This window comes from Dipodomys merriami, unplaced genomic scaffold, assembly GCF_024711535.1.
Source record: "Dipodomys merriami isolate MVZ:Mamm:240054 unplaced genomic scaffold, mDipMer1.0.p SCAF_24, whole genome shotgun sequence".
In the NCBI taxonomy this organism is placed as follows: Eukaryota; Metazoa; Chordata; class Mammalia; order Rodentia; family Heteromyidae; genus Dipodomys; species Dipodomys merriami.
Window position 1 is genome coordinate 8,033,935 of NW_027203826.1, and position 21,135 is coordinate 8,055,069.

The window sequence follows — 21,135 nt, forward strand, 5'->3', positions numbered from 1 at the left end:
GAAGTTTCTTACTAAAGAGACAACAGGAAAAACAATACAAACTGTCACTCTTCACAAATACATTAACAACTGATGCTAAAGATTTTAAAGTGATGTTACTTAGACTCCAATTTTTAAAGTGGTCTGATGGTCTTTTGACAAATAAATATGACATAGGCATCTTGTTATGGCATTTCCTTTATTGTGTTGACAAAATTAAAGCTCATGAAAGCTCATGAGCCATTTCCAATGGAAAAATAAAATGGCTAGAAGATGGTTATATCACCCACAGGCATGTGATGCTTCAACTTCCTCTTTCCTTTTCCCAGCTGTTTCTTTCCAAGTAACTTCATTTCTGCATCCTCTTCCTTGTTGGATGTAAGAAGACCTCGCCCTCGGTACTTCCTTACAGATTCAAATCAAGATCAGACCTCAAAGAGCAATTTCCCCATCCATGAATTGACCTGATTTGTATGTAATCACCTGGGTGACTGAGTCACTAGTAACCGGCCAGTGTACCTGCTTGTCTCTTATTTACCTTGTGAGGCTGGGTGCAATTGACTCACTTTCAAAGTTTCCACTGGCAGTGTAAGTTTTGGCTCTGCATCAAAAGCCAACTGCATTTGATGGGTATTTCCTGGCATAGAGTGGGTACTTGAATTGTTGAATGAATGAAAGATCTTACCATCTGCCTGCCTCCATTTTCCACGTAATTTTTATTTTCTAGGTTGTTTTTTTGCTTCTCCCTCTCCCCACAATATTTCTTTAAAACATTAAGAGACATTCCTGTGAGATGATGGAAGTGTCCATTGTAAAATCTGCTTAAAATTACATATTCACTTTACACTCAAAAAGCAAAGACATCTTTATAATCTCCTGACATCTGCTTGTTGCTTTTCTAAATGTCTAGTTTTTCTTCTGGTTTACAGCTCTTAACACACTGGAGGGAAGTATGGCCAGAACATGTTAACTGAAATGGGCAGCCATTCCTGGGTATAGATAGAGTGCACTCACCTCTTAGTGTATCCTTAGCTTTTTCTTCCTATCCTTCCTAAGCAGTTTTTTTTTAATTTTTAGGTTGTCTTTCACAATTGAGAAATACAAAGCACTGAGTGAGAAATTGCAATCATCTTTTTGTTTCTCCAAAATGGGACATTAGATGTGATTGAAAAAATGACCTGCGCCAATGTTAGCTAGACTAATGATTGGAAATGAAGACCCTCAGTGCTGTTCTACATCTGCTAAGAGTGGCTTTGATGGAAGATGCCTGAGGTCTGCCTGTTATTGGAGCCTCGGGCACTTGCCACTTCTGCCAAGCCCCACCCCACTGCATGCTCAGCAGTGGGACACAAAACCCTTAAGCAAAAGTGCATGGGATCAAAGCTAGAATAAAATAACAAGATTGCAAAGCTGTGCTGCATGTGCAGATCTTCTTGTCTTCATTCAAAAAGCACAATTTAAACAAATCTGATGGCCTTATAAAAGAGCAACAGGAAATGTTTAAAAACTCTGATATCCACAGCTGCATATATGATTTAATTACTCTGAAATCCAGCCAACAGTTCAGAAATGATTCTTTTTCTTTTTCTTTTAACTTGTGTAGTTTTGTCCTACTGAGACTTCAACTCAGAGCATGGGCACTATACCTGAGCTATTATGCTAAAGGCTAGAGTTCTACTACTTGACCCACACCTCCACTTTTGGTTATTTTGTATGAAAGTCTCATGGACTTTCTTCTCTGGATTGGTTTTGAATTGCACTCTTCAGATCTCAGCCTTCTGAGTACTTGGGATTACAGGTGTGAGCCACTGGATCCTGGCTGTGTACTTTTGTGTAACTCTCCCTCCTCTTTTGCTCATTCTGTTCACTCTTGCTTTCTCTCTCTCCTTTCTCTCCTCAGAACTCTAAGTCCAGCATGCCAATCCCTACCTCATGGCCTTATTATTGTGGAGCACAGTTCATTAAGAAAGTGGTTTCTGAAGAGGAAAGAAGGATGGCCAATAGACACGTGAAGAAATGTTCAACATCCCTAGCCATAAAAGAAATGCAAATCAAAACAACATTGAGCTACCACCTCACCCCAGTTAGAATGGCTAAAAAGAACTCTAACAACAGATGCTGGAGGAGATGTGGACAGAAGGGAACCTTACTGCATTGTTGGTGGGAGTGTAAACTTGCTCAACCACATTGGAAAGTAGTATGGAGGTTCCTCAAAAGACTTCACATAGAGCTCCCCTATGACCCAGCAATCCCATTTTTGGGCATTTACCCAAACGTTCACAAACAAGACCACACTAAAACGACTATGTTTATTGCAGCACTATTTACTATTGCTAAGATATGGAACCAACCCAGATGCCCCTCAGTAGATGAATGGATCAAGAAAATGTGGTATAAATACACAATGGAATCCTATGCCTCCATCAGAAAGAATGACATTGCCCCATTTGTTAGGAACTGGAAAGACTTGGAAAAAATTACATTAAGTGAAGTAAGCCAGGCCCAAAGAAACATAGGTCCCATGGTTTCCCTTATTTGCAATAACTAGTATATGTCTGAGACAAGCAGAAATGATCAGATAAGTTGATGTTAGGCAAAATGAACTCCAAAATAAGGACTCAAATGGTTTTTCTTTCTTGCTATAGTTTCTAACAGATTTATAATGTACCATGTGATATCTTTGTTTCTTTGTATGTTCCTCCCCCACGGTATAACCCCTGTTTTCACTGTATTTAATGTTGGTGCCCTGCATCTTGTATATGTCTGAGACAAGCAGAAAAGGTCAGATAAGTTGACGATAGGCGAAATGAACCCCAAGATAAGGACTCAATTGGTTTTTCTTTCTTGTGATTGTTTCTAACATATTTATAAGATGATTTCTTTGTTGCTTTGTATGTCCCTTCCCCACGGTATAACCCATGTTTTCACTGTATTTGATGTTGGTATAATTTGTGGAGGGGAAGGGAAAAAAACAAATTGTTTAAATAGGGATACTGGCAGACCCATTGCAACAATGAGATGTACAAGACGTTATGTCAAAAAACAAACTTTACAACTTTGGCACAAGGTGTGGGAGGAAGATAGGAAGGGATGGGAAGGGGAAACAAACGATGAGGCAACAATGCTTGATAAGAAATGTACTCAGTACCTTGCTTATGTAATTGTAACCCTTCTGTATGGTATTTTCACAATAAAAATAAAGAGAGAAAGAAAGGAGGAAAGAAAGAAAGAAGGAAGGAAAAAAGAAAGAAAGAAAGAAAATGGTTTCTGTAGCCACATGACCCAGGTTCAAGATTTTGCTCTGACCCTATTGACAATAGACATATTTCTTAACATCTCTCAGTTGTATTGTACTTACCTTAAAGTGCCATGATGAGATTTGAAGGATGTGTTTGTGTGTGTGTGTGTGTGTGTGTGTGTGTGTGTGTGTTTGTGTGTGTGGTGTATGTGACATGTTTAAACTTCTGGTAGACATCATGCAATTATTGGGTTTTTGTTGTTGTGGTTTATTAAATAAAATGGCCACATGGCTAAGGGTCAAATCCTTCAATTGGGAGACCTTAAATATGCAGCTCTGAGCTGATAAGTTTGTAGATATTGCCTTTCAGATGTGTAGAGTCTTTAGGAAAAGTCAGATAGCTTCATCTACACAACAAAAATTGTTCAGCTTCAAGCAGCTGAACAATTCAGTGAAATCACAGAGTCTGAATTATCAATAACTGAGTCACTCAGCTTGTGGTTATGTGGTTATGAACCAGGAATACTTTTAAATATATCCTCTATTTGCACCTGTTTATTTGTATTTCAAAGGACAGATATATGCTCAACTCATGTGGGCTTTTGTGAAAAAAGAAAAGGTTTGCTGGAGATGCTTCACTGATGTCTGATTTAATACTTTCTCTGTAAATTCAGGCTGATTATTGATTAGTAGTTTAATGCATAACTTATGCAGCCACACAAGGAACTCTGTGTAACCATCAAGACCATTCTCACATCTACTTTCCTTACTTTGGTTTCATAAAGTCATCAGGCTGACTTATTTTGACCACACTTGGCTCTGAATTCAGGGCCTCACCCTTGCTCAGGTTGCTTGCTCAGCTGATAATCTACCACTTGAACCACTGACTACTCCAACCCTACTTTTTTTGCTGGCTGATTAAAGATGGAATCTCATAGACTTTTTCTGCCAGAGCTGGCCTCAGCCCTCACCCTTCTAGATCTCAACTTCCTAAGCAGATAGCATCAAAGATTTGAAACCTGATCTTGCCCAAGATGATTTTTCTAATGTAAATATATCATTGACTGTGATGAGAGTTATGAAAGTCTCTGTGGAGTTAGCCAAATGAAATGACAGTCATGGTTGCATTAGCTACCTCAGTTGCTAGCTAACGTGAAAATATCCTGTAAGTGCAAAGAAGAACTCTAAGTGGTGGGGGGTGGCTCCATCTCACTGGTCTGCCATGCAGGAAGGGATAAAATACATAAACCTATATGGCTTATGGCATGTTTCTATTATATATTGCTATACTTTGGTTATAACCCTGTGGATACATTGACAATAACCAGACATAGTTACGGGAAGAATGAAGAACTGTGACACTCATTTTTGCCTCCTTCTTCTGTGTTTCTGTCTGTAGTTGATACTCCAGACCCATATGTGGAGCTTTTCATCTCCACCACCCCTGATGGCAGGAAGAGAACAAGACACTTCAATAACGACATCAACCCTGTGTGGAATCAGACCTTTGAGTTCATTCTGGACCCTAATCAGGAAAATGTTTTGGAGGTAAGTGACTCATCTGGGGACTGCTACTTTGTCATGGTTCCTGTGGAGATTGACACCCAAGTTGATCTGCTGTCTGCCCACTTCTCTTACCTTCTTCCCCCAGGCTGGTTGAGTAGGTGGGCAACATGGCTGACTTACTTGTAGATGGTTCACATCCAGCGTTGGGATCATCCAGTGGAAAAGCCACTGCACAGTGGGGCTGGGAAGATTCCTCATGTATCCTGTCAAAAAAAAAAACTTATTTGTGCTATAAACATGAGAATCTAAGCTAGGTGCTCCGGGGTTCCTACCTGTGATCCTAAGTATTGGGAAGGCTAAAGTCTTGAGGATTGTGGAGTTCAGGAGACTGCATCTTCAATTAGCTAGCAAAGAGATGAACTGTAGTTAAGGCACAAATGTTAGAGTGTCAGCATCATAAGCAAGCAAGCCAAGTAAGTATGTCTGTATAAGTAGAGGTTTTTTAAGTAAGCTTTCCAAAGATCGCTGGGAAGCTTAACATTTGTGCTGTGCATTTTACTGTGCAGATCACATTAATGGATGCTAACTACGTCATGGATGAGACTCTAGGGACAGCAATATTTCCCATATCTTCTATGAAAGTGGGGGAGAAGAAAGAAGTTCCATTTATTTTCAACCAAGTAAGTAACACAGTAGAATTATGTTTAACCTGTCTAGCCGGTAAAACAATCTATTTATTTTAGAAAGTTGGGTTTAATATTTGGAAAACTGTGTTTCTTAATAGAATAGTCTGAGTTTCTAAAAAGGAAGTGTACAACACCTTTCAGCCCAGATTAGACTTGACCTGTGACCACCCCCACTCCTGCCCCAATCTTAGCCTCTCTTGTAGTTGGAAACCCAAGTACACACTGCTAGGCCCAGCCATTGGTTATGACCAATTCTTGTGAAATTTTCTGCATAAGCTGGCCTTGAACTATGATCTTCCAGATCTCAGTTACTTAAGTAGCTAGGATTACAGGACTGATCTTATTGGCACCTGGCTTTGGTTTAATATCCTGTTTTAATCTTTTATTATTCTGAAATGTTTAACTTTTGTTATGGCATTACAATGTATACTACCAAGACACTGGTAGCAATTTAGATGAACAACTCTGGATTCTATCGGTAGGTCCCTCTGTAAAAAAAAAACACACTTGGTACAATAGAAAGAGAGAAAGGAGAAAGAAAACAGAGGGATAAGAAAAGGAAGAAAGTAGAAAAGAGAAAAATGAGCAAAAAAACTAAAATATAATCAAGAAATCCTATTCATTCTAAAATGGTAAGTTACTGTTTTATCACACATTTGCTATTACCCTTACTATTAGAAATATTAATGTTGTTCTTGTTGTTGCTGTTGCCCTTGTTGTATAAACAATAGACTCTTGGAATTCATTGTGAATATGGTGCCAAAGAAGTATCACTGAGGAAACACTGAGCATGCTCAGGATTTGAGTACAGTGCTATATCAATGCTTGATTTGTTTTTCCTGTAATGTTGTACAAATTCTGCTAAAGACATGTACCTTTCAACAAATCTCTGATTATCACTTCATCACTTAAACATGTTTGGGCACCATTCTGTATACCCTTCAGGGGAGGAGATTTTACAAAATGAAGAGCAGGGAAACCCTGAGAAGTTAACAGAATGATTTAGACACCTGGTCATAACATGGGGCTACAATGCTTCAGTTGAGCTAGATAATACCTGCCCTGGAATTTTAAGGCTTTTTAAATTTCCTTTGATGTTTCTGACCATGCTTTGTCAAAATATATGGAATACATTCATGAATAAGAATTGCATTGGTATTAATTAAACCTCTGGGAAGGAATATTTCTGTCTTGAAATTCTTAAATGATTAGCACCAAAGCATTGAAAGGTCAGGAGAATGATGTTAGAGTTATTACTGTCTTTATATTTCTGGATTTGCTGTACTGCTCAATTTAGGTAGGATTCTGGAAATAAAACTTTAAGGAATTTATTTTATAGAACAGAGCCATTGGATTTTCAGTACTATTGGAAACTGATTTAGGAGTTTCTCATGAGAAATGTAAATGATTGGAGAAAGTATGGGAAAGGCTGGTTAATATGTTCTATTTTCTTTCTTTCTCTCTCTCTTTCCTCCCTCCCTCCCTCCCTCCCTCCCTCCCTCCCTCCCTCCCTCCCTCCCTCCCTTCCTTCCTTCCTTCCTTCCTTCCTTCCTCTCTCCCTCTCTCCCTCCCTCCCTCCCTCTCTCCCTCCCTCTTTCCTTCCTTCCTTCCTTCCTTCCTTCCTTCCTTTCTTTCTTTCTTTCTTTCTTTCTTTCTTTCTTTCTTTCTTTCTTTCTTTCTTTCTTTCTTTCTTTCTTTCTTTCCTTCTTTCCTTCTTTCCTTCTTATTGTAAAAATGCTATACAGAGGGGTTACAGTTACACAAGTAAAGAACTGAGTACATATCTTGTCACACATTGTTACCCACTCCTTTGTTTTCTTCCCACTACCCCTTACCTCCCCCACTCCTCCCTCCCCAAGTTGTAAAGTTCATTTCTTACATAGTGTCTTGTGAGTATCGTTGTTGCAATGGGTCATCCTTTGTCCTTTCAGCATTTTGTTATTCCTCTTCTCTCCCTCATATAATATAAATATATATTCAAGACACAGGGTACCAGAATCAAAGATAGTGATTACTAGGGATAAACCAATGGAAAAGAAAAATGAAACAAAATAAGAAGAAAGAACTAGATATAGTATATTGGTGACAACAAGGTCAACAACCAAAAATAAAAACCTGTTGTTTCCATGTCTTGAAGTTCATTTCAATTAGCATCATTTCATATGGTCATAAGTACCTAGCTATTTAACTATGAAGATTCTCTGCTTGGATTATCCTAGGCATATACAAACGAGGGAAACCAAAGAGCCTATGTTTCTTTGAGTCTGGTTTACTTCACTTAATATGATATTTTTCCCCAAGTTTTTCCATTTCCTTACGAAAGGGGCAATGTCATTCTTTCTGATAGAAGCATAAAATTCCATTGTGTGTGTGTGTATATATATATATATATATATATATATATATATATAATATACTCTTCACTTGTTGTTTATATATATATATATATATCATATCTTCTTGATCCATTCATCTATTGACATCTGGATTGGCTTTATATCTTAGCTATGGTAAATAATGAAGCAATGCTACAATGAACATAATTGTGCTGGTAGCTTTAGTGTGGCCTTGCTTGTGGTCATCTGGATAAATGCCCAGGAGTGGGATTGATGGATCATTGAGGAGTTCTATACTTAGTCTTTTGAGAACCTCCACACTGCTTTCCAGAGTGGTTGAACCAGCTTATATTCCCACCAAATGTGTAGTAGCATTCCCTTTTGGTCACATTCCCGGCAGCATCTGTTATTATTTGTTTTCTTGATAATGGCCATTCTAACTGGGGTGATGTGTAACCCCAATGTTGTTTTGATTTGCATTTCTTTTATGTCCAGCAATGTTGAACATTTCTTCTTGTGTCTATTGGCCATTCTTATTTCCTCTCCAAAGAAATCTCTGGGGATTTGTTACTGGGGAGTTCAGTTTTTTGAGCTCTAGGTATATTTTTGATATGAGACCCTTGTCTGTTGTATAGCTAGTGAAGATCTCCCAATCTGGGGGATTTCTATTGATCTTGCTAGCTATGACCTTTGCCATGCAGAAGCTCTATAGTTTAATGTGATCCCATTTATCCAGCCTTTCTTCAGTTTACTGTGTTTCTTGATCTTTATTTAGGAAGTTTTGACCTATGTGCAGTAGTCCTAGCATATTCCCTATCTCTTCCTGTAATATTTTCAGGGTCTCTGCTTTTACCTAGAAGTCTTTGATCCATTTGGAGTTGATTCTGGTGCAAGGCGATATATAAGGTTCTAACTTCAATTTTCTACATGTGCATAGCCAATTCTGCCAGCACCATTTGTTGAAGAAGCTGTCTTTCTTCCATCTGATAATTTTGGCTCCCTTATTGAAGATTAAGTAGCAATAGGTCTGTGGGATCATGTCTGAGTCTTCAATTCTATTCCCTTGGTCCTCAGCCTGTTCTGTCTTCTATCTTCTGTTCTTTCAAGAGACACTGCTGTTTTTGCTCATCCTGAGGATGAACTCAGATATCTTCACTTACCAGCTCAGATGGTCTCCTCCTCATCTTTTTCCTCTTAAGCATTACATCTGGTATTATTAGTAGTACTGTTTCTTTCTTTCTTTCTTTCTTTCTTTCCTTCCTTCCTTCCTTCCTTCCTTCCTTCCTTCCTTCCTTCCTTCCTTCCTTCTTTCCTTCCTTCTTTCCTGCCTTCCTGCCTTCCTGCCTGCCTGCCCCAGGTACTCTGAGGACACGGTGTTCTGTGCACTCACCTGCTCCAGGGAGAATGCCTTCTTCACTTGTTGAGAGACATACTTCTCACTTTTCTGTAGACCGTTTGGAAAATGTTCTTTCAATGAGAAATAATCATGCCTCAGATAAAACTCATGCCACTGTACAAACTTTTAAATGTTCTTTCATTCACTCAATTTATGAACACATATCAGAAATCTACAATGTGCCATCCAATGTTTTGTGCAAAGAATTTAAAGAATATTAAACAAAAAGTTCCTTCCTCCATTATCTTCATCTGAGGTGAAGGTAAGGTAGGGGTTAAAATGGGAGATGGAAGACATAAGAGACATACCCATGTGGTAAAAAACAGTCAGCTTACACTGAGATAAATACTGATGGGGCACATATAGAATAGAGCAGGCAGAATAGGGAAAGTTTGTGTTATGACTGAGCACAGGACTGATCCTGAATCAGGGGCCTGATTTGAATGGGTTATCAGTGAATGTAGGGGTTAACACCTTGCATTTTAAGCCACTCTGTTTGATGTTGAAAACCAAGCTATGTCCTTTATCTTCTTTTTTTTTGTACTTCTTCTTTTTGTACTTCTTTATTTTAAACTTATTTTTTGGCTACTTCCTCTGTGGCTCAGTGTGCTGATCTGTAAAATGGAGATAACGCTGAGCAACAGGGAGCTGTTATGATAAATTTGTTGATTTTATTTGTAAACAATATAACAAATGTATTTAATTATATGATATAATTTACTATATAAATATAGACTACATATCATTTAAGAAGTTTATATATCAAGTATTAGTTCATTATACTATGTGTAACTGAATTGATTTAAAAAATATATGACTACTTCTGAGCACCAATGGCTCATGCCTGTAATTCTAGCTACTCATGTAACTGAGTGCTAAGGATCAAGCTTTAAAGTCAGCCTGGGTAGAAAAGTTTCTGCTCAGACTTTTATCTCCAAATAACCAGCAACATAGTGGGCTATGGTTGTGGCTCAATTGGTAGAGTGCCAGTAATGAGCAAGAAAGTCAGGTAAGAGCTCTAGGTCCTGAGTTTAAACACCATACTAGCACAAGAAACGTAACAAACAAGAAATGTAAATATTGTGCACACCATATGCATTCACACTTACAGTGTTCAGAATAGTGCTTCATACCTGTTATATAAATGCCTTTTGCTTTTTTATACGTTTTTATTGTAAAAATACTGTACAAAGGGGTTACAGTTACATGAACAAGGTAATGAGTACATTTCCTATCAAGCATTTTTATTATTAAACCTCGAGGAAAGTGTAGAATTTCAGCAGACAGAGGAATAGTTATGAGCATTTTAGGCAGAAGAAATCATAAAAGCAAAGTGTTTGGAAAGAGGTAAGCAAGACTGGGCACATCAGGTTAAATGGTTTGGTGGGTAGATGTTGGAGGGTATAGGGAAAAGCAAGGATTGGTGGTTAAAAATACCTACTGCATGTTGCAGGATAGGTTCTCAGCAAACATCTGTTGAGGGCTTTATAAGCATAGTCTTTTTCCAAAGTCAATTTTCTTTTTTTTCTGCTCTTCAATTCTTGCTTCAAAAAACAACTCTGTGAATATATTGTAGTGGAAAAAAATCCTTTTATTTTGTCATTTCCTATGGTTAAGTTGTGTAAGCTCCAGGATCTAACAAAGCTTTCCACATTCCTGAATTTAAATGAGCTTACGTTATTATTTTCTTTAGAGTGCTTGAGAAAATAGTTGGCCAAACATCTTTCCCTCATTACAGTGTTCTTAGGAGTCCTTTCCAGTTTGTATCTGAGTGTCAGTGCTTTGAGAGGTGGTGGATGGGAGAAGGCTGGGTGGAGAGTTCTCAGACTATTTGTGAGTGCCTTATGGAAAGCATCCAGCCTCTTCTAATCTTTATCAAGCATTCCCTAGGTGGGAGACCTTCCTTTTAAAGGTGCCAGAGTGGACAGGTGGCAATGCAATCCTGGAGGAAGACAGACTTAAATGCACCCAACTTAAATGGCTGTGGCAATCTTGTATTAGAAAAACAGCACTTTGGCTTTAGTAGGGAGAGAACAATTTCTCTAAGCCAAGACATTACTAGCAAAAGATTCTTCACACTGTTGGTGTCCAAAAGTTAACAATGACTCAATACAGATTGATTTTGGAAGCCAGGAGACAGCTGGAGAGGCTGAAGTTGCCTCTAAGTGGACATAGGTCAATTCCCAGAAGTTACATTATCTCCAGTCAAAGCTGGAAATACGGAGACCAGATTCTTTTTTATTTTATTTTTTTATTGTGAAAATACTGTACAGAGGGGTTACAATTACATGGGCAAGACAATGAGTACATTTCTTACCAAGCATTGTAGCCTCCTCCTTTGTTTCCCCTTCCCATCCCTTCCCATCCCTTCCCAGCCTCCCCCCTGCTCGCCCAATCCTCCCCGCTCCCCCGCGCCCCCCCCCCCACCCAAAGTTGTAAAGTTCGCTTTCGAGATAACCACTTGTACATCTCATTGTTGCAATGGGTCCACCTGTATCCCTATTTAAACGATTTGTTTTTTCCCTTCCCCTCCACGAATTATACCGACATCAAATACAGTGAAAGCAGGGGTTATACTGTGGGGGGAGGGACATACCAAGCAACAAAGAAATAATCTTATAAATGCATTAGAAACAATCGCACAAAAGCAAAAAAAAAAACAAAAAACGTTTGAATACATATCTTAGGGTTCATTTCCCTAACATCTTATCTGACGTTTTCTGCTTGACTCAGACATATACTAGATATTGCAAATAAGGGAAACCGTGGGACCTTGAAAAATTTACTCTCTATATGTTTTAATTAAATGATTCACAGTTTTTTAAAAAATTAAACCTTACAGGTGTAGCTTCGATCTGAACCTTTCCCCTATGATTCTTTTTTTTTCTTTTTTTTTTTATTGTGAAAATACTGTACAGAGGGGTTACAATTACATGGGCAAGATAGTGAGTACATTTCTTATCAAGCATTGCAGCCTCCTCCTTTGTTTACCCTTCCCATCCTCCCTCTCCCCCCATCCAATCCCCCCCCCCAAAGTTGTAAAGTTCGTTTTTGACATGACAACTTGTACTTCTCATTGTTGCAACAGGGGAGACAAGATTCTTACTCTGTCTTAGTTATTACTCCCTCCTGGTATTTGAATTGCTATTTGTCTTACTGAATCTTGGTCTCTGACTCTTTAAAAATGAAGGCTTAGCTAGGCACTGGTGGCTCATGCCTGTAATCCTAGTTCCTCAGGAGGCTGAGATCTGAGAATCAGTTTGAAGCCAGCCTGGCAGGAAAGTCTGTCAGACTCCAAAAAGCCAGAGGAGGAGCTGTGGTTCAAGTGATAGAGAGCTACCCTTAAGCATAAAAGCTCAGAGACAGCTCTCAGGCCCTGAGTTTTCAAGCCCCCCAAAGACACCAAAAATAAAAAGGCATAAATTAAGTTATTTCCAAGCTCCTTTCTGATTTATGAATTACTCTGAGCCAAAAATATATTATTTTCATTTTTGATTGCCTTCACCAAAAGAAACCACTCTTCAGTTCTCCCTATTTTACATATATCAAAGCTGAAAAAAACCCCACAAGAATAAAAGGCTTTCATTTTCATAGTATTATGGAATTTCAAGCCCCAGTCTGGGCCAAAAATGAATGAATGAATGAATAAATAAATAAGTACATAAATGCTTTGACTTATAAATTGATATGTTGAATTGAAATCATTTTGTGTCACTACTGAATGATAATAAAACTTAAAAATAAACATGACTTGTTTCGCCCTGCTCTGTGGTTTACTGAATTGTTATGTGTCTCTGCCTGTTCACATGGGCATTCACCATTGTAGATATCATCTGTCTGACATGAATCTTTTACCTGAGCTTGAATCAATGGAACTGCCTGATTTTGAGTTTCCAGCCTCCAAAACATTAAGCAAAATCAACTTATTTTAATTTTTGAAAGAGTAATTAGCATCTGTTGTTATAGTAGGGCAAACTGACTGCTAGTCTTGAAGCCCCAGCTGGTCAGATAAGCTACATACAGGCTAGAAGGGGAGGAGGCTGAAGTACTAAGAATGGTAATGAGAGCTGGCAGAAGAGGCCAAAGAAGTACAGGCAGGAATGAGGGGTGGGTCATTGTGATTTCAGTGGGCATAACAGGTTTAAACTTGCCCTGGAAGAAAAGGTGTGGTTAGAGTGAATCATGGAAGGAGTTGGAAAGCAGTTCCAACTAGGAGAAGAGCCAGATAAAGCCCTGGTTAGAGAGAAGCAAGCACATTCAGGAAACAGTGTCTAGACTGAGTATGATAAAACAGAGCACTCATGCATGAAGGAAGGACAGGTAGAGTGCATCAGCCCACAGCAGAGCTAATACTCAAGATGGAAAGATTTAAGTGTTGTCTTCCTGACAGTAGTGAGTGAGTCACTGCAGATTTGTGATCAGGCAATGGTGCACTGATTAAAAAAAAAGAGAGAGAGAGAGGAGGGGTGGGTTGGCTTTTTCCTCAGAAGCATTAGCAAGAAAATAGGTAGTGAGGAAGGGAAGAACCTTAATAGTTAAAAATAGAAAAGTTGGATGCTATGTAAAACAGGGAATTTCTATGGAAAGTGACTACCACACACAGTGAATTAAGGAAAGTTGATATGATAATCACTTTCATGTGATAGTAAGAGTTGAATCACGTGATTACTTAGTACAGGTGAGGAGTGACTAAAGTTGGAAATCAGAAATTATGATGGTATCAGCTCTTCCTGAGATGATGACATATCACTCAATTTCCTCTTAGACTTTTTAAAGTGTTTTCATTGAAGCAGGGAGAGGGATTGGTCTTTGAGCTAGGCCTAAAGCTTCTGCATTCCAGCTAGCATTGATTTATCAAGTCCAGGTTAGGTTGTGCTGTTGTTGGAGTCAGAGTATAGAGATCCTTGCAGGGGCTGTTAGAAGTTGGTTCAATCTGCTGCCATCCACCTCAGACTCAGAGTTAGAGAGCCAATGCTGGCATAGGGACTATAATTTTGCTAATTATTAGCTGTGTGATATGTTGGTATGTATTTTCTTTTCCTCAAATCCTTATCTGTGAAACAGGGTTACTTACATACAGTAGCTTCCTCCAAAGACTATAGTGGTACTTAAATAGGTTAAAACATTTAAAAAATTAACATAGTACCTTCACCAATCATCACTAAATAAATATTCTTATTATAATTCTAACTGATCACATTTGACTAAACATATGTATTATATGGGCATTACAGAATTGCTTTAGATTTAATGAATATCAAATTGACTATTTACTTCAATTTACTGATCAAATTGAACTTGTTATTTAAATGCAGGTAGAGCCCAATTTAATGAGTATTTGTTTGATGCTAGTCTAAAATGCTCTAGTCATTCAATGTGGAATAGATAAAATGTGGCTGTGGCTCACACTAGCCCATTTTGAAGTGGGGAGACACCATTTTCAGATTTCTTTGTTTTATATAAACAATGTAACCCACTTCAAAAGAACCAGGAAAATGCTAAGGTTTAACGTCAGACAGGAAATTATACATAGTCATTTCTCTGGCTGAAATACATTTGTTTTGGCCCAAATTTCAAGTGTTTTGGTTTATACTGTTTCTTAATTTACCATCCTTATTTAGAAGTTAGTTATTACTGCTTAAACATAGCTGTGCTTCAGGGCTTCTGTGGCATTTCTGTAATTTTGGCTGATTGCTTTCTTTGATTGTCACTTAGTCATTGCTATGACTAGAAACTGAATGAGCTTCTTCTCTAGAAGAGATAGTGAAACATTAAATAATGGGACTTAAGAGGTTTCTGCAGTTCAGTGTTAGTATCAGGATAATTTCCCACACATTGATATGGGAAACAAAATATTATAATTCAGGTACATTAGGAGACAGTGGAGTTTGGAAGGAGAATAAGAGATTATAGATTGTTTCAATTATAATGATTTTACTTTGAATTACAATTTTTTTGACTTGACGATATATACAAAAGCAATGCACATGTTGTAGAAATGATGCTTCAAGTACTGAGTTTTTAAATTAATTTTCTTTTTTTAGTCCTGGGGCTTTAACTCAGGGCCTGAGTACTGTCCCTGAGATTCTTTTGCTTAAGGCTAACTCTCTACCACTTGAGCCACAGTTCCATTTACAACTTGGCTGGTAGTTTATTGGATATAAGATTTGTACAGACTTTTCTGCCCAGCTGGCTTTGAGCCTGAATCCTCACATCTCAGCCTCCTAAGTATTTAGGATTACAGGCTTGAGCCACCAACCAGCTCCTGGCTTTTCAAATACTAAATTCTGATGTTTTCTTTGGTACATGCTAGGAGGATGATAGTCTCTCAATATGGCAGGTTTCTTAGGAGCTTCAGCAATCACCAAGCCACATAGTCAGCCTTGGGAATATCACCACTGACAGAGTGCTCTCGTACTATACTGTGGTACTCTGCTAGGTGAGGTTTACTTATTTCATTTTGATTATAGTTTTTTTAATTTATTTTTATTTTTTAAATTTTTATTGTGAAAATATTGTACAGAAGGGTTACAATTACATGGGCAAGATAATGAGTACATTTCTTATCAAGCATTGTAGTTTCCTCCTTTGTTTCCCCTTCCCATCCCTTCCCATCCTCCCCCCGCCCCCCTATCCAATCCTCCCCCCCACCACCAAAGTTGTAAAGTTCGTTTTCAACATAATGACTTGTACATCTCATTGTTGCAATGGGTCCACCTGTATCCCTATTTAAGCGATTTGTTTTTCCCCTTCTCCTCCACAAATTATACCCACATCAAATAGAGTGAAAGCAGAGGTTATACCATAGGGGAAGGACATACAAAGCAACAAAGAAATAATCTTATAAATGTGTTAGAAACAATCGCATGAAAGAAAAAAAAACATTTGAATACATATCTTAGGGTTCATTTCCCTAACATCAACTTATCTGACCTTTTCTGCTTGACTCAAACATATACTAGTTATTGCAAATAAGGGAAACCATGGGACCTATATTTCTTTGGGCCTGGCTTACTTCACTTAATAATTTTTTCCATTTCCTAACAAATGGGGCAATGTCATTCTTTCTGATGGAGGCATAGAATTCCATTGTGTATATATACCACATTTTCTTGATCCATTTATCTACTGAGGGGCATCTGGGTTAGTTCCATATCTTAGCTATAGTAAATAATGCTGCAATAAACATAGCCGTGCTGGTAGCTTTAGTGAGGTCTTGTTTGTGAACATTTGGGTAAATGCCCAAAAGTGGGATTGCTGGGTCATAGGGGAGCTCTATGTGGAGTCTTTTGAGGAACCTCCATACTGCTTTCCAAAGTGGTTGAACAAGTTTACACTCCCATCAACAATGCAGTAATGTTCCCTTCTGTCCACATCCCCTCCAGCATCTGTTGTTATTAGAGTTCTTGATTTTAGCCATTCTAACTGGGGTGAGCTGGTAGCTCAGTGTTGTTTTGATTTGCATTTCTTTTATGGCTAGGGAGGTTGAACATTTCTTCATGTGTCTATTGGCCATCCTTCTTTCCTCTTCAGAGAAGTTTCTCTTTAAGTCTTTAGCCCACTTACTTATTGGGCAGTTGTTTCTTTGAAGATTTGTTGTTGGGGGATTTAATTTTTTGAGTTCCAGGTATATTTTAGATATGAGACCTTTCTCCGTTGTATGGCTAGTGAAGATCTTCTCCCAATCTGTGGCTTTCTATTGATCTTGCCAGCTATATTCTTTGCCATGCAGAAGCTTTGCAATTTTATGCAATCCCATTTGTCCAACCTTTCTTTGATTTGTTGTGTTTCTGGGTGTCTATTAAGAAAATTTTGCCAGTGCCAACAAGACCTAGGGTTTCTCCTATTCCATCCTGTTATGTTTTCATAACAAGTGTCTGCTTTGACTCCGAGATCTTTGATCCATTTGGAGTTGATTCTGGTGCAGGGTGATATATAAGAATCTTGCTTTAGTTTTCTTTTTGTAAAATTTTTTTTATTATGAAAATACTGTACAGAGGGGTTACAATTACATGGGCAAGACAATGAGTACATTTCCTCATCAAGCATTATAGCCTTTTCTTTTGTTTCTCCTTCCTATTCCTTCCCATCCTTCCCCTCCACCCAATCCTCCCTGTTCCCCCCCCCCCCCCCCGCCAAAGTTGTAAAGTTCGTTTTTGACATAATGACTAGTACATCTCATTGTTGCAGTGGGTCCACCTGTATCCCTATTTAAACGATTTGTTTTCCCCCTTCCCCTCCACAAATTATACCGACATCAAATAGAGTGAAAGCAGGGGTTATACTGTGGGGGAGGGACATACAAAGCAACAAAGAAATAATCTTATAAATGTGTTAGAAACAATCGCATGAAAGAAAAAAAAACATTTGAATACATATCTTAGGGTTCATTTCCCTAACATCACCTTATCTGACCTTTTCTGCTTGACTCAGACATACACTAGATATTGCAAATAAGGGAAACCATGGGACTTATGTTTCTTTGGGCCTGGCTTATAGCTTTAGTTTTCTACAAGTAGCTGACATTAAGGTTTGTCAATAACTCCACCAGAAACCAAAGATAAAACTTATGGAAAAAAGTGATATATTTAGCTAAAATGTAGAAGTACCCATTGATATTCATGTAGGATAGAGACCAGATTTGGGTAAAAATAATCCTTGGCTTACAAAGAAAATTTGGGGTCAAGATAATGGTAACTTCTTTTCCCTATGAAATGCAAAGAAAATTTTGGTTTTCTCAAAAATATGTAATGCATATAGCATATGTTTCTAATTCCCAAAACATGTGAGTGTTCTAATTTTTCTGGCTCCTTGCTGAACTGTGTGGGGTTGAGAAGAGCCTGGGAGAGCTCGTCACTCTTCTTCCTAACTGCCCTGATTCTGCAGGCTATTGGAAGCATGCCATACACTGCAAGGTACAGTGTGTGGGAAGAAGCTAGCTGACAGTACTTGTTCAATGCCTCACTGGAAGTGCATAGCTTTTCCTTGAATGACATGGTCCAGGTAAAAGATATAGAGAGATTGTGAGTGTCAGGTTTCTTAACATGTCTATACATAGTGTGTTAGGGGAATGGGAAGTTCAAAATGTCTCTAGATATTTGTGGTCCACTGGGATCACATGAATGAGGATCTAATTCTGGTTAAGAGCAGCATGGCACTCCAAGACATGGACAAAAGAGGTTTTTCTTTATTGTTGTTTTTAATGTACTATGTGATTTTTTTGATTCTTTTGTATGTTCTTTCCCCTATGGTATATCCTCTGTTGTTACTGTATTTGATTTTAGTACTCTGGTATTGTATATATGTTTATTTGAATTGGGGAAGGGAAGGAGAACAATAGAATGGTGAGACAAAGGACAGAGGGGAACCAATGCAACAGCATTATACACAAGACATTATGTTGGAAATGATCTGTCCAACAGGGGGAGGGGTTGGGGGAAAGTAGAAGAAAATTGAGGGAAGAGGTAACAAGGTTGACAAGAAATGTACTCATTACCTTATTTATGTAACTGAAACCCCTCTGTATATCACCATGATGATAAATTTTTTAAAAAGTCAAAAAGAGAGCTCTATGGCAATATTTCCTGTAACATTCAAAATGACAGAAGCATACTGTCTTCTATTTCTTATCCCACTTTGAATTTAGAGTCTCGCTTAGCCATTCCGTGCTCGCAAATGTCTTAACCAAAAGAAAATGTCCTTGATGAATATAAAAATGAAATTCATATATGAACACAAATGTGACTGTCATCATAGCAGGGTTAATTTTGCTTTCACAATTTCATTTTTATTGTTATTGCTGTTTTTTCTTATTATCTTTAGCTATAGAGTTTCAACTCAACCTATAAGTTTCATAACTAAAATGTGACTTTATCAATGTCCCTCCTGGTGTTCTCTGTTTTTGTGAACTCCATCCATCTCTTCAATTTTCTCTGGCCCATTTTCACAGACACTCATTGAATATTATCATCATGTTTTCCCACCCTTTCTCCATTCATCTATCTCCTTTCCCCTTGACCTTACCCCATCCTATCAACAGCACATCTTCCAGCTTCCTGGTATTTATTTTGTTAAACTGATAGTTGTTCTTTATTCAAAGGAACTATATCATTGGAATTCTCTCCTGCATATATTTTAGTTTATATATATCTATGTGCACATTTATGTATGTATATGTATGTATGTATATACATGTATTTTCATATATACATATACAATTTAGACCTAACTTTTACATATATTTATTGGGTGTGAGGACAAGTAGGCATTGAATGTTTATATATAAATTGCTTAGAGACCTACTAATTATGAAATGGAATTTTTCTTGATCTCTTACTGTCATGAGATGGCACATAGGAACAGGAAGCCCCTTCCAACTTTGAAAGTTACTATTACTGAAAAAAATTTACACGGAGTTAACAATATTTCTTATTTTATATCTCCTCCCCCATGGTGGCTTTGTCTACTGGTGATAAATCATTAAGTCTGGTCTCTTTTTTAAAAGGCAATTTTCATGTATTTCTTGAAAATAAAACTAAATTACAACACAGAATATGTTTTACCCATCCTGCTTTTCTCATTAAATAGTGACAGTAAATTCATACAAAATGAAATGTTTGTCAGGCTGTGTTTGGGCTTTCCCAAACACATATGAAATATGGAATTGGGGAATATGACATACCAGAATGTGGTTCCAGTTCTCCTTCCATTGATAAGATAGATAGTAATTGTACCAAATATGTTGTAACCCATCTCTCTTGACATGTAAGGACCTACAATCTATCTGAGGGTCTATAAATCCATTTGACTTAGAATTTTTATTGTTTTACTAATTTAAAAGTAATACCTAGGTTAGGTGCCACAGCTCACACCTGTATTTCTAGTTATACAATAGGTAGATATTAGAAGGATGTTGGTTCAAGGCCAGCCTAAGGAAGAAAAGTTAGCAAGACCCCATTGCAAGAAATAAAACAAGTGTGGTGGTATATACATGAAATCCTGACTACAAGAAAGGCATAGGTGAATAGAAAATCCAGAATCTGAGGCAAGCCCCAGTAAAAGCAAGAACTTCCTGAAAAATGATTGAAGCTAAAGAAAGGGCTAGATACACCTTACACTACAGAGTGGACTACAGAGAAAATGTTGGGTCCTGAATTCTAATCCAAGTACCACCAAAAAATTAGTAATGTCTATCTGTTCTGTCATCATTTTTTTTTCTTTTTAAATTCAAAGCCTCGTGTTCATGTTCTATCATTAGAACCTTGAACATAGAGTTCTTTTGCTTTTTTTTATTTTTCCAAATAGTATCTCACTTTTTGTCTAGGCCAGCCTGGACTTCAACCCTGTGTAGCTAACATGACAGATCCACCACTGTGCCAGCATTTTCTTGATTAAGATGGGAGATAATACACACTTTTTCCTGGGAAGTCTTAGAGCAGAAATCCTAACCTCAAGCCTCCTGAGTAGCTAGGAATATGAGCCACTGTACCAGTCTTGCTCTGTGGATATTAGTCTTTTTTATTAAACAAAAATTATTTAATTGATAGAAAGCAGTCTTCTGATCTATTTGGTTGGCTCAAGTAATATTGGAAAAATGAAAACATGAGCCCTACATCTCATTGGCTCAAGTAATATTGGAAAAATGAAAACATGAGCCCTACATCTCATTAATAGATAAATTTTGCTGCCCACTGTAGGTAAGTGCTCCTTGTTCAATTTAATATAGACCTCTTTCACAAATGTACATGTGTGACCTGGGTTTAAACATTATGGCTTGGCTATTATGGCTCTTGAGCAATAGACTCAACATTAGTATACTTTACTACATATTTCAGTCACTTTTTATGTTTTGTAAATATCAGTTGTGGAACTGAACTTCATTGCCATAAGGGAGGAAAGGAATCACACAGAGAAAATTGAATGTGTGCTAAAGTGACTTATTAAATAAACTACTATAAAATAAATATATATTGAAATCCGTACAGTTTAGCTTCT

The 21,135-nt window shown here is 37.7% G+C and overlaps 1 protein-coding gene across 4 annotated transcripts in view; it reads left to right on the top strand.

The window, feature by feature from the left end:
- Nucleotides 1-21,135, top strand: part of Pla2g4a (phospholipase A2 group IVA) — a 176,432-nt gene that overhangs the window by 95,946 nt on the left and 59,351 nt on the right. For 3 of the 4 annotated variants that reach the window (XM_070034248.1, XM_070034247.1, XM_070034249.1), the window contains 2 exons: nucleotides 4,617-4,765; nucleotides 5,290-5,403. In XM_070034248.1, the coding sequence (XP_069890349.1) occupies nucleotides 4,617-4,765; nucleotides 5,290-5,403 (263 nt within the window). Of the gene's footprint in view, nucleotides 1-4,616; nucleotides 4,766-5,289; nucleotides 5,404-5,899; nucleotides 6,042-21,135 lie in introns of those variants that run through there. The other variant, XM_070034250.1, reaches the window with a different exon arrangement.